Source organism: Neoarius graeffei, chromosome 24, assembly GCF_027579695.1.
Source record: "Neoarius graeffei isolate fNeoGra1 chromosome 24, fNeoGra1.pri, whole genome shotgun sequence".
Taxonomy (NCBI): Eukaryota; Metazoa; Chordata; class Actinopteri; order Siluriformes; family Ariidae; genus Neoarius; species Neoarius graeffei.
In genome coordinates, this window is record NC_083592.1 from 51,588,130 (window position 1) to 51,602,635 (window position 14,506).

At 41.9% G+C, this 14,506-nt stretch overlaps 2 protein-coding genes across 2 annotated transcripts in view; both read right to left on the minus strand.

Annotated features, from left to right (window-relative positions):
* zgc:112294 (transmembrane protein 17A) overlaps positions 1-4,583 on the minus strand; it is a 55,453-nt gene extending 50,870 nt beyond the window's left edge. Inside the window, exons 1-2 of the mRNA XM_060907141.1 lie at positions 4,454-4,583; positions 1,608-1,714 (exon numbers count right to left, since the gene is read on the minus strand). Of these exons, the coding sequence (XP_060763124.1) occupies positions 1,608-1,714; positions 4,454-4,583 (237 nt within the window). The remainder of the gene's footprint in view (positions 1-1,607; positions 1,715-4,453) is intronic.
* A 535-nt stretch (positions 4,584-5,118) lies between these two features.
* On the minus strand, positions 5,119-13,596 carry selenoe (selenoprotein e). The gene is made up of 4 exons (XM_060906759.1): positions 13,480-13,596; positions 11,827-11,903; positions 5,847-5,925; positions 5,119-5,262 (listed from the first exon to the last, which is right to left on the minus strand). The coding sequence occupies exons 1-4, from the start codon at positions 13,594-13,596 to the stop codon at positions 5,119-5,121; spliced, it is 417 nt and encodes a 138-aa protein (XP_060762742.1).
* Positions 13,597-14,506: the final 910 nt, after the last annotated feature.

Here is a 14,506-nt window from a genome sequence, read left to right on the forward strand (position 1 = left end):
CTTCTATGCAGCCATGATGCTGTAATTGATGCAGTATGTGGTTTGGCATTGTCATGTTGGAAAATGCAAGGTCTTCCCTGAAAGAGACGTCGTCTGGATGGGAGCATATGTTGCTCTAGAACCTGGATATACCCTTCAGCATTGATGGTGTCTTTCCAGATGTGTAAGCTGCCCATGCCACACGCACTAATGCAACCCCATACCATCAGAGATGCAGGCTTCTGAACTGAGCGCTGATAACAACTTGGGTCATCCTTCTCCTCTTTAGTCCGAATGACATGGCGTCCCTGATTTCCATAAAGAACTTCAAATTTTGATTCATCTGACCACAGAACAGTTTTCCACTTTGCAACAGTCCATTTTAAATGAGCCTTGGCCCAGAGAAGACGTCTGCGCTTCTGGATCATGTTTAGATACGGCTTCTTCTTTGAACTATAGAGTTTTAGCTGGCAACGGCGGATGGCATGGTGAATTGTGTTCACAGATAATGTTCTCTGGAAATATTCCTGAGCCCATTTTGTGATTTCCAATACAGAAGCATGCCTGTATGTGATGCAGTGCCGTCTAAGGGCCCGAAGATCACGGGCACCCGGTACGGTTTTCCGGCCTTGACCCTTACAGACAGAGATTCTTCCAGATTCTCTGAATCTTTTGATGATATTATGCACTGTAGATGATGATAAGTTCAAACTCTTTGCAATTTTACACTGTTGAACTCCTTTCTGATATTGCTCCACTATTTGTCGGCGCAGAATTAGGGGGATTGGTGATCCTCTTCCCATCTTTACTTCTGAGAGCCGCTGCCACTCCAAGATGCTCTTTTTATACCCAGTCATGTTAATGACCTATTGCCAATTGACCTAATGAGTTGCAATTTGGTCCTCCAGCTGTTCCTTTTTTGTACCTTTAACTTTTCCAGCCTCTTATTGCCCCTGTCCCAACTTTTTTGAGATGTGTTGCTGTCATGAAATTTCAAATGAGCCAATATTTGGCATGAAATTTCAAAATGTCTCACTTTCAACATTTGATATGTTGTCTATGTTCTATTGTGAATACAATATCAGTTTTTGAGATTTGTAAATTATTGCATTCCGTTTTTATTTACAATTTGTACTTTGTCCCAGCTTTTTTGGAATCGGGGTTGTAAACAAACCGGCAAAATGACAGGAGCAATTTGTGAAAAATACTCTAATAATAATTCTTGAGAAATAAAAAAAGATACATTCTTACCATCAAATACTTTTATTCCATATTTTGTTGCTTTTTTGTATTTTTGGGGGTTTTGTTTTCAAGTAGAGTTTTTATTTCGTCCTCGGTTGGTTCAGCAACACGCTCCACCATTTTGTTTTTCTCTACTCATGGTATATGAGCTGATAGCCTAGTAGTAGAGTAGCCAATCAGAGCACGTGATTGCTCATATCCAGTGACTGTGGATCGAATAATAACAATTATTTGTAATAATAGAAATAATATCTATAAGATATGGTCATTTATTGTGAACCCAAAGTCTCACCATACCATAATATAAAATTTAAAAAATGCTTCATATGAAACTGTCCTGAATTTCCAACATGCACCTATATTATATTTGAAAGACTTAGACGCACCTTTAACTCTAACATGACGATCTCAGAGAGCCACCAGAAAGGAAAGAAGAAAGTATTGAAGTAGAGAAGCATCTGCAGAGGCAGGTAAGATGAAACCTTGCTGGAAACTGTAAATGTGTTGGAGATATTTTTAAAGCCTTCTGCTGGTTGTGATGGAAATTTTAACTGCAAGGAACACATTGTTAGGCCTTTCGCATTTCCCACCTTACACCCCTTCTAATGAAATGATATACGCATTACAGTTTGCTTTTTAAGGAAGAGAGGTAGAACTGACAAGGTCATTTCTAGCACTGAAAAATTCATTCATTCATTCATTCATTCATTGTCTCTAGCCGCTTTATCCTTCTACAGGGTCGCAGGCAAGCTGGAGCCTATCCCAGCTGACTACGGGCGAAAGGCGGGGTACACCCTGGACAAGTCGCCAGGTCATCACAGGGCTGACACATAGACACAGACAACCATTCACACTCACATTCACACCTACGGTCAATTTAGAGCCACCAGTTAACCTAACCTGCATGTCTTTGGACTGTGGGGGAAACCGGAGCACCCGGAGGAAACCCACGCGGACACGGGGAGAACATGCAAACTCCGCACAGAAAGGCCCTCGCCAGCCCCGGGGCTCGAACCCAGGACCTTCTTGCTGTGAGGCGACAGCGCTAACCACTACACCACCGTGCCGCCCCACTGAAAAATTATAAATGAAAATCTAAAATTAAATAACATGGATTTGAATTTATGTGAGTCCAATCCACCTGCAGGATAGGAAAAGATCAGAGTACTGGAAGATAAATAACTAAACAGATGTGAATGATCAGGATTGAAACATCAACCCTGGAGACATGAGGCACCAACATGACCAGATACATCACCATACAGCCAAAATTTGTTCCCCTAAAAACATATATATAGTTGAATTCTGCATTTCATTCAATATGTTTTTAGTGTTTTTATTCTTATTTTATTATGTTTTGTTAACCCAAATTTTGCTGTGTAATATTTTTTGTACCGGCAAGTGGCCTCGGGGTTAGCGTATCTGCCTCTTGATCGGGAGATCACAAGTTCTACTCATGGTCTGGTCATACCAAAGACCAACATAAAAATGGTGCCTACTGGCATGGCCCGCCATCCATCCATCCATTATCCATCCATTATCCATAACTGCTTATCCTGTGCAGGGTCACGGGCAAGCTGGAGTCTATCCCAGCTGACTACGGGCGAGAGGCGAGGTACGCCCTGGACAAGTCACCAGATCATCACAGGGCTGACACATAGAGACAAACAACCATTCACACTCACGTTCACGGTCAATTTAGAGCCACCAATTAGCCTAACCTGCATGTCTTTGGACTGTGGGGGAAACCGGAACACCCAGAGGAAACCCAAACAGACACAGAGAGAACATGCAAACTCCACACAGAAAGGCCTCCACTGACCACTGGGCTTGAACCCAGAACCTTCTTGCTGTGAGGCAACAGTGCTAACCACTGCACCACCATGTTGCCTTTGGACTACCATTTTTTTTTGTAAAATAAGGATACTTAGTGTAAGAGAGTTTAAGAAACGTATAATATCATAAGGCCAAAGTCCCTCCCATACAAGGACCTCGTCTTCCCAGGCAGTCTCCTGTCCCAGTACAAACCAGGCCATTAAGGTGCATTGGGTGGCACCGATCTCCGTTTCTATAGCCCTTGGCCTCTCACCTATTACATAGTTAGGGCTACAGTGGGGGCTGATCTTCTGATAATTATAACAGGGTTATACCTGTTAAAACTGTTAATATTATAGTCAGGCTGTCTGTTGTTGCCCAAATGAGGATGGGTTCCCTTTTGAGTCTGGTTCCTCTCGAGGTTTCTTCCTCATGTCGTCTGAGGGAGTTTTTCCTTGCCACCGTCGCCACAGGCTTGCTCATTGGGGATAGATTAGGGATAAAATTAGCTCATGTTTTAAGTCGTTCAAATTCTGTAAAGCTGCTTTGCGACAATGTTTATTGTTAAAAGCGCTGTACAAATAAACTTGATTTGATTTGATTTGATAACCGCAAGACTGACATCCTACTCACATCTGTATTGCGGCGCCTTGCCAGATACCATTTTTTTAATGATGGTTTTTGGTGTGACCCGGCCTTACGATCTCCCAGTCAAGAGGGGGACACACTAAATATTAGGCCAGCTCATGGTAATATCATAAGGTGCCATAGTAAAATGCTAGTTTCATGGGAACTGCAATCACCACGTAGTAGGACATGAATTTCAGGATTCAAATTTGGTTAAACAAACAAACAAACAAACAAACAAACAAACAAACAAACAAACACGCAAACAGAACAAAGTATCACAGTAAAACCATCAAATTTTCTGGGTTCTGAAAATGTGGTAAATGTAATTACTAAACACCAAAAAGAATAAAACCACACACAAGTATCAGAATTCAGAATTTGGTAAACAGAGTGTGGCAGCAGGGATATGGTCAAGAGTCGGTTTGTGAATCAAGGGTGGGGCCAGGAAAGGTGAGTGGCAAAGTGGTCACACTTGTTGCCACTCACCTTCCCTGGCCCTGCCCTCAATTCACAAACTGACGCTTGACCATACCCCCTCTGCCACACAGAGTTAGCACAAATTAACAAAATAACACTCTTGGTAACCATACCAGAACTTAGTAATTATAATTACCATACAGCATCACAATAAAAACTATATGGAACTATAAACATTAAGAATTTTGTCGAGACAGGCATTATAAAGCAAAGCACTAAAACCACACAACTATCAGGACTTTATCAGAATTTGGTAAACATTCTAAACTACAAGTGAATTTTCAAATGTAACCTTCAGGTTAGCACTTACCTTCCTTCTCAACTCCATGTCCCCCCAGATAACCGCTATCTCTTGTTCTATTGTTGATAAATATGGCACTAGTGGCGTGCACCAGACCCACTCTCAAATTCTGGGGTATTGGTGTAAAAAACACTGGCATGGTGGCCTAAGAGAAGCACTCAGCCATGCTGCACTTCGCCCCTCTGAGGCTCTGTCTTGTGTCGGCTGAGATTAGAGACAGATGGCTAAACGCTAACCAGATTAAATCCCCCTGACAGGGGATTAGCTTTAGTCTTGCATATGCCTCGTTTGGATTCTGATTAAATGTGCCAACTATATACCGGGTGCTTAACAGTAACCATTCCACTTTCTAGACACAGATGGTTAGACACTTTGTTTCGAAACATTCAATGTGACGGAATCAGTGGCTTGTCAAGAATTTCTCATTATCCTGACTAAATGGATGCTGCTTCATTCAGCCAGATGAAATTGCATCGAACACTTTCCCATGATTGATTGGTGCACCAATGCAAAGATTTCAAAAACATTTATTAGGAAATTCATCATGTTTAAGCGAACAGCTGTTGCCCTGAGCTAAAGTTATCTCAGCCCAGAACCTGACACGATTGTTTGGTCTTGAGGTCCTGGGCATCATGATTTAGCTTGGTGCAGTTGCAGCTGTTGGCCACCAGGGGTCAAAGTTCGTCTCGTGGTGCCTTCAGGGGGAAGTTCTGAAATTCTTCAGGGACGTCCTCGCCTTTCTGTGACCTTTTGTAGAAACCGAGTGAGTCCAAAAGATCACAGATCTCATCCACCTTCATCTTCTTCAATGGAACAACCTGAAGACAAAAAAGATTGCCGGATCAAAAGAGTTGACCATTTTCATGCTAGTCCATGCTAACAACATGTGAGGAGAATTCCTTCAGATGAAGATAATGATGATGCATGATGATGATGATGATGATGATGATGATGCATGATGTTGAGATATTAGCCTATTAGATAAACAACATTCCAGTCAGATGAGTCAGTTGGGAGTTGACTCATTCCAGTCAGATGAAGAATTTGGTAGCCATAGTTACCATTAATTATGACAGTAAAACTACTGAATTTTCAGCATTCGGAATTTGGTAACCATAGTTACCATAACATGCCATAATTAAACCATGCAATTATCAGAATTACGATTTTGTGATCCATAAAGTACCATTGTAAAATTGCACATTTTTCATGATTCATGCTAGCTCATGCTAACATACGAGGATATTTCCCTAAAAAGTTATTATCTTATTAGATAAAGCAGCATTCTGGTCAGATAAATGAACCAAAGTAATCTTGATTGCCTGGTTTAGCACTTGTAGCACTGCAATGCTATGCTATGCATAATTTTTAGCTGTACACATTCAAATGTAGCACAGCTTACCTTCACCTCCTCATCCTTGTCATTGTAGAAGATAAGACGTGGTTTTTTGTTGTCCCCTGAATCATACTCCAGATTATGACTTTGGCATTCAGGTTAAAGCAAACAACCACTCAAAGATGCCCCAGTTGTACAGTACAAGTCAAAAGTTTGTGCACCCCTACTCATTCAAAGGTGTATGTTTTTGTTTTGTTTTGTTTTTATTTTGACTATTTTTGCATTGTAGAAAAATACTGAAGACATCAAAACTATGAAATAACATATGAAACATAGGGGCAATTCTTCAGCAGAGAGGCCAAAATTATGAAATTATTAAGACTGCCTTAAATTGTCAGCTCAGTGATGTTGCTAAAGTACTGAATCCAAGGCAAAATGTACTGAAAGCCATATCTGTGAAGGTTCTCAGTCATCCAGGTCATCATAATCCGTAGGTGCTAAAGAAGGCAACTGGACTTGCTTGAAAACCTTGAAGATGTTTCACCTCTCATCTGAAAGGCTTTTTCAGTTCTGTCTAACTAGTGAGGAGTTCCAGGTATTTATCCTCTAGTGGACCAAAAGCAAACCTGAGGAGAGTCATTGAGGTCACATGGGTTGTTGACCCTCTCAGTCATCCTGTAGGTGCTAAGGTCCCTGGAGGCCGGGTGTGAACTGTGTTAGCAGCCTATAGGCTCATTAGGGTGATCTGTGGGTCGATGGCTCTCTCTGCCATCATGTGAGTCATTGAAGTCAGCCAAGTCTTTGTGTGGATGTGTATTCAGTTTTCTGGGAAGTGTGCCAAGGACTGTATTGTTGGTGGCTGATAAATGGTGTCTCAGACCATCTCCTCTGTTTAGTGATGGTCATTCCAGGTTGATGAAGATGGCTTCTTTTACTCCTCTTTCAAACCACTGGTCTTCTCTGGCTAGAATGCATGCATTGCAGTCCTGAAACGAGTGTCCTTTGTTATCGAGATGAAGATAGACTGCAGAGTCCTGGCCTCAGGAACTGGCTCTCCTGTGTTGAGCCATGTGTTTGTGAAGCAGTTGTTTCATTTCCCCAGTGTACATTCCTGTGCGGGTGGCACGGTGGTGTAGTGGTTAGCGTTGTCGCCTCACAGCAAGAAGGTCCGGGTTCGAGCCGCGTGGCCAGTGAGGGCCTTTCTGTGTGGAGTTTGCATGTTCTCCCTGTGTCCGCGTGGGCTTCCTCCGGGTGCTCCGGTTTCCCCCACAGTCCAAAGACATGCAGGTTAGGCTAACTGGTAACTCTAAATTGACCGTAGGTGTGAATGTGAGTGTGAATGGTTGTCTGTGTCTATGTGTCAGCCCTGTGATGACCTGGCGACTTGTCCAGGGTGTGCCCCACCTTTCGCCCGTGGTCAGCTGGGATAGGCTCCAGCTTGCCTGTGACCCTGTAGAACAGGATAAAGCGTCTAGAGATAATGAGATGAGATGAGACATTCCTGTGCATTCCTCACTGCACTGAATTATGTACACTATGTTGTCCTGTTTGTGATTGGGTATTCTGTCCTTAGGGTGGACCAATTTCTGCCTCAGAGTATTAGTAGGTCTGAAGTTTACAGGGATGGTGCATTTGTAGAAGATCCTCCTGAGTTTGGTCTGAGAAGACCGGTGGTTTGAAAGAGGAGTAAAAGAAGCCATCTTCGTCAATTTGGAATGGCCATCACTGAACAGAGGAGATGGTCTGAGACACCACTTATCAGCCACCTATAGACCCTTCCCACTGACGTCACCGGAAACCGGAAGTAAACAGACCCTGCGCCATATTGGAAGACCAACAAACTCGTGATCAGGGGGAAATAACGGCAGCGCGCAGAATTTAAACCCACGAGGCACTTGATTCATCATAAACCTACAATGGTAAACTTTTGTGCTGTGTTAGGGTGTTCCAAGAAAGCTGATGGGAAAGGTGAAAAGAAGTCGTTCTTCAGAATACCAGCTGTGATTGAGACACAAGGGGAGCAAACTAAGGAGCTTTCTGCCAGGAGACAGAGAATAAGTGCATTACTGAGTGTCTGTGAGCAAAGGAGAGCCTGAACGTTGCAACCTCCCTATTGGCTGTTTATTGGCTGTTTGTAAAAATGTATCAATTGTTGCCCTTCATCGCGGACTCGAGAGACGAGACCTGACGAGTTAGTTCGTTGGTAGCAGAACAAAATGTCTGGACACAAATCGGGTTTTCAGAAAAGGAAAGAAAATAAACGCAGGGTCGAAAATACAAAAAAGGAGGCAGATAATGCAAAACGAGTTTTAAGGTAGGACAAATGGTTACTTTTCTGAGGCAGCCCGGCATGGCTGCAGGCTTTCAGTTGTGTCATTGAATGGTTACTTTTCTGAGGCAGCCCGCCGTGGCTGCCTGCAGGCTTATTTATTATAGCCCATTTAGTTAAAATAGTTGATCTAAAATGTTTATAGTTATAGTTATGTGATGGTTGTCCTCAGTGTTCGAACTATGCCGATATTTTTGGGGGGTCCCTTTTTTTCCCTGGGGGGTGCTTGCGTTTGTCTCGGAGCGCGGATCTCCAAACACATGAGAAGCCTATCTTACGCACATATCACGCGGACTCCACACCTGCACACACGCATCACGTCTGAAGTCATAACTCATCAGGGGAAATCGTGTCCGCATTGGCATGTTCAAAAAACAACCTCGCGTCAACAATGATACCACACGCAAGAAAAAAAAACAGTCAGGCTACTCAACAACCAACCTGGCAGCAGCAGTCGTTGTCATATCGGTTTATTTTATCTTTGATGTAAACACAACACTTCGGATATGCAAATGCTTCCCGTTACACACGATTGCTATGTCAATAAACATCATTTTGCCAATATTTTAGAGACCCCCCAACATTTCCCAAATCATGTTTTCAAGGGATCTCATGTTTGTTTCAGGGGATCTCGGATCCCCCGAGTACCCCCGTAGTTCGAACACTGGTTGTCCTGATTTACACTGGTGTTTTTTGGGGTTTTTTTTTTTGGGGGGGGGTTGCGCGATGTTGCACCCGGGTCCAGATTAGGGCAGAACCGGCCCTGGCTACATTTCAGGTGTAGTTTGTTTTATGTATGTATGTACTTGCATAGATGTGTACTTGGTCTTCCAATATGGCGACTACCGAAATCTCGCGGCGCGGTGACGTCATGCGGGATCCCTCTATAATGCAGTCCTTGGCACACTTCCCAGAAAATTGAATACACATCCACACCAAGACTCATCTGACTTCAATGACTCACATGATGGCAGAGAGAGCCAATGACCCACAGATCACCCTAACGACCCTCTAGGCTGCTAACACAGTTCACACCCAGCCTCCAGTGACCCTAACAACCTACAGGATGACTGAGAGGGTCAACGACTCATGTGACCTCAACAACTCTCCTTAGGTTCGCTTTTGATCCACTAGAGCAGGGCTTTTCAAAGTGTGGGGCGCACCTCCCCTGGGGGGCGCCAGAGTTCTTCAGGGGGAGCGCAACGTGAGGAAAAATAAACCAGAATAAGTTACTATTGCGGACATTTAGCAAACTTCAGCTAGCCTTTACCAGAGACAAAATGGATCGATTTTTAGTACCTAAAGCTACAGTGAGTGAGGAGACAGAGTCTGGGCCAAGCAAAAAAACAGAGCCTCCAGGATGTTGCGATTTGCAGCTTCAACGCAAATTCAACCAATCCCCACGAATTCAGGGCGGTGTTGCAATTATATCCAATCACCGCAACTTTCCCGCAAATTTGACCAATCGTTGGCGTCGTCTTGATGTGACGTCGACAAACTACCTTCTGCCTTACTTCCGTCTATACGTTCAAGAGAAGCAGCATGCGCGCAGTGTTGCCAGATTGGGCGGTTTCAAGTGCATTTTGGCGGGTTTTGAACATATTTTGGGCTGGAAAACGTCAGCAGTATCTGGCAACACTGCATATGTGAGTCAGTGTTTATGTAGGCTTAAATTCTGTTACTGAAAGTGTGTTATGTTTACAGTGAAGGACTGTGTGCACTTTACATTATTTTTTTACTTAATACAAGAAATTAATGGATGCCAACATTTTTGCCAAAATGGTATTTTATTTTCCATTGTTTAGGCAGCTTCAGCATCATACTGTGAGATTCTGTTCAAATTGTTTTTTTCTTCAATGAAGCCTGAGCCATTTATTTTATTAGTTTATAATTATTGTTTAATTTAGTCTTCAGGAGAGACTGCCTGCACACAGTACTAGTATTTATAGTTTTTTTTCTTACATGAAAGCTGAGGCATTTATATTATATTTTAAGGTAACTTCATGTTGTGCTGTGAGGTTCTCTGCACTTTAACTTTTGAACCAACAGGTGCATTTGGATAAGTAAAGCCTATTTTTCTGCATTTTTGTAGTCCTGGTAATCTTTTATATTGGTAAAGATGTTTATAGGACCATTTCTCAGTGTCTTTGTTTTTTTAATCAATAGTTTTTCAGTAATAACTTAATCTTTAACATATCAATTTTAATCACAAAAAGAGAAAATCGCAACAATTTCTTGCAACTTTCACTTCCTCCCGCAATGTAATCGCAACAAAAACCTAAAAAACACCGCAACTTTCATCGCAATTTTTTGGAAAACCCCTCGCAACATCAGACATTTTAGCCCGCAACAATCACAAAAAAGGCCCGCAAAATCCTGGGGGGACTGAAAAAAGAAGGAAGTATGACCACGATTATTTAAAGTTTGGATTTTCATGGACTGGATCTGAAGATGCTCCACTGCCACAGTGTGTTGTCTGCCAAGAGGTGCTAGCTAACGATGCTATGAGATGTTTAAAATGTGTAAAACAAGATGTTTTAAAAAGCACAGATGTTTAAAATGTGAAAAAGAAAAAAAGAAAAATGTGTACAGCAACCATTTTTTAAAAATATGAATGGAACATTAAGTATAGCAACAACAAAAATTGTAAGGGGGGGCGCTGTTGTTTATTTGCTCTCCGAGGGGGGGCTGACTCTCCCACACTTTGAAAACCCCTGCACTAGAGGATAAATACCTGGAACTCCCCACTAGTCAGACAGAACTAAAGAAGCGTTTTGGATGAGAGGTGAAACGTCTTCAAGAATTTCAAGCAAGTTCAGTTGACTTCTTTACCGCCTAGTGGTAGCGTGTCCGCCTCTCGATCGGGAGATCGTAAGTTCTATTCACGGTCGGGTCATACCAAAGACCATCATAAAAAATGGTACCTACTACCATCTGGCAAGGCACGCTGCAATACAGATGTGCATGGGGAGTTGAACTCTCGTGGTTACCAGAGGACTAGCCCCCCACTGTAACCCTAGCTATGTAATAGGCGAGAGGCCGAGGGCTACGGAAACGGAGATCGGCGCCGCCCGATGCGCCACCATCAGAGTTGGGCCTGGTTAGTACTTGAGTGGGAGACTGCCTAGGAATACCAGGTACTGGGCGTGGGAAGGACTTTGACTTTTTTTTTTTTCAGTTGACTTCTTTAGCACCTACGGTTTACTGAAAACCATGTTTAAAAATCAACACCCCAATTATAGCAATGTCGCTTCAGAGAAATCTTGGTTTGAATTTTAAGAAATGAAAGCTCAGTTTTTTCTCACGTAAATCTGTTACTGACTTTTCTTTCCTCATAAAAGAGTTTGCATTCAGAGTTACATAGAGCCAATTTTTCTATGCTTTTTTAGGATCAAAAGATTCACCATACAGCGTGATTTTTTTTTTTATTTAATACCATTATCTTGAGTATTGCAACTAAAAAAGTTACCACATTTTGCTGTGAATGTAATTCCGTTACCGAATAACTACCCATATATGGAATTAGGGTATTGTATATTTACTGTACGTGCTTAAACAATGCAGCTCTAAAATCACTTTACTTTTCACTGAAGCTGAACATCTAAATCTCTTCTCTTAAATCTGGCTAAATTGAAAGCTTAACTTCAGAGTAAATTATACTGTATCGGAATCTGAGGAGCCATTTTCATGCTAATTCATGCTAATCTGTGAGGATACTACAGTGCCAAGCGCTCCATGAGGAACTTGTAGAGCTCAGGCATCTTCTTTATGGATCATCCCACCACACTAGGAGCCTCAGAGGAGAAAAAAAAGAAGCAGACAGATTAGAGTTAAGAAAAGAGAAGCGTAATTTGTTCATTTTCTTTCTGCTTCTCTTGATGGTTGTGGTAGAAGCCATTTTAGCATTTAGATAATGTAGTGAGGTGCAGTAAGTGATACACAGGAATGTTGGCATATAGTGATCGCTTACTGAGAGCACAAGTTGACATGGCATCTTAAACTACTAGCTGTTCAGATGGCATGCAGTTTCATGTTTCTGAAATGACATGGTCCATACTAACGGTGTGTTATAAAGAAATATCAGACCCCTGAATACCATATTTGACCAATCAAAATGAGTATTCAAATGAGCCATGTAATAAGTGCTTTATTATTATTATTATTATTATTATTATTATTGGGCGGCACAGTGGTGTAGTGGTTAGCGATGTCGCCTCACAGCAAGAAGGTCCGGGTTTGAGCCCCGTGGCCAGTGAGGGCCTTTCTGTGCGGAGTTTGCATGTTCTCCCCGTGTCCGCGTGGGTTTCCTCCGGGTGCTCCGGTTTCCCCCACAGTCCAAAGACATGCAGGTTAGGTTAACTGGTGACTCTAAATTGAGCGTAGGTGTGAATGTGAGTGTGAATGGTTATCTGTGTCTATGTGTCAGCCCTGTGATGACCTGGCGACTTGTCCAGGGTGTACCCCGCCTTTCGCCCGTAGTCAGCTGGGATAGGCTCCAGCTTGCCTGCGACCCTGTAGAACAGGATAAAGCGGCTAGAGATAATGAGATGAATGAGATGAGACAAAGATCTGTACTTTTGTTTGTATAATACACTCTAATACCATGCATAAGACAAAAACTCAATAAAGTGACAACATTACCCAAATCTACAGTGCTGTACAAAAGTCTTAGGCACATGTAAAGAAATGTTGTCGACCAAATATGGTTTAAAAAATAATGAAATGAAATGTTTCAATATAAAAAAAACCCCACTATAAACAGTAATCAGTAGGCCATAATAAATGAAAGAAAGTCGATGTTTGGTGTGAGGCGACCCTCAGGTCCAGTGAGTGCAGTTTTATGCGGAAATGAGCTGTAGGTTTTACTGAGCGTCTTCCAGAACCAGCCACAGTTCTTCTGGACACTTTGACTGTCACACTCGCTTCTTCATTTTGCACCAAAACCCAGCAGCCTTCATTATGTTTTCTTTTTTTAATCTCAAAAGTGCCCTTTTATGGAATATGCTGCTCAGATACAAACATTTTTCTTCTGTAACATTTACTTTTGTGCTGGAAAAAAGAACGAACGTTTGGAACTCTAAAATATCTTTGTAACGTTTTGACTCGATAATGTAGAAGTCATAAAATAGAAATCTATAACAAAGTTTGTATGGAGAAAATAAATATCATGCTGAAGACTTTTGCACAGTACTGTAGATGTCTGTCTGTCTGTCTGTCTGTCCATTCTTGTCTACCTGAGCTTCACGTCCATATCCTGGTTTCACACAAGTCCTCTGACTGTGTGGTGGGGTTTGAACATATGTTTTGACCTGTGGCATCATTTTGCAATATAATCACAAACCTGTCAAGATTCTCGATAAAACTACTCACGATCACTTTTCCTCTTGCAATGATGAGTTTTTCTTCTCTTGCTGGACTCTGCGTTGTGTTTTCCTCTGCTTTTCCCGTGGCACTAAGAGCCAGGAGGAGCAGCAGTGAGAGCCACATGGTGAAATCTCACAGCGATGGAAAATGTCCGTGGGAAATACAGGTGCACTGATACACAACTACACTCGTGGCAAAGCCTGATTGGTCTGTTTAAGGTCCTGGCTGTTTTTGGAATATGAAAGCAAATTATAAAACCCATCTTGTATAATTTTATGAAAATGCTGGTGATTCTATGACTGGAGAGCCAGTTGTATCCATCTAATATTACATTTACTGTATAAATATGTCCTGTACGTAAATTAAAGGTCATTTCAACACATATAAAATGTTCTTGATTTTGACAGCAACCCATGTACGTTTTAAATAAATGACTTAAAACTTTAATTAAAAAAAAAAGAAAAATAAATATCTGCTACTTCAGTTTGGAATGCCAGTGCACTAACTACAGGCTACTTTGAAATATGAAATAATACTTTTATTGTTTTTGCATCAATCTGTGAATCCATTTGACATCTCATTTGTGAAACATACTGTACATAAAAATGTATTTAATTAATGTTATTATTTAATTAAGAAATACACCTGTGACCTGAACACATTAACTCCTATGGAATATTCCACAAGTCACATGACATTAATGGCATTTAGCAGACGCTCTTATCCAGAGTGACGTACAGCATACCCAGAACAGCCCGGGGAGCAGTTGGGGGTTACGTGCCTTACTCAAGTGCACTTCAGCCATTCCTACTGGTCCAGGGACTCAAACCAGTGACCTTTTGGTCCCAAAGCTGTTTCTCTACACATTAGGCCATGGCTTCCCTCCCTTCCTGTCCCTTCCCATGTTCAACAGGAAGCTGCATCGTCTCAGTTTCCTGAAGATCATGGGTGGAAGAATGCAATTCTTTCATTTTTAATTTTTTTTTTGTAGTCTCTCTCACACACACACACACACACACACACACACACACAT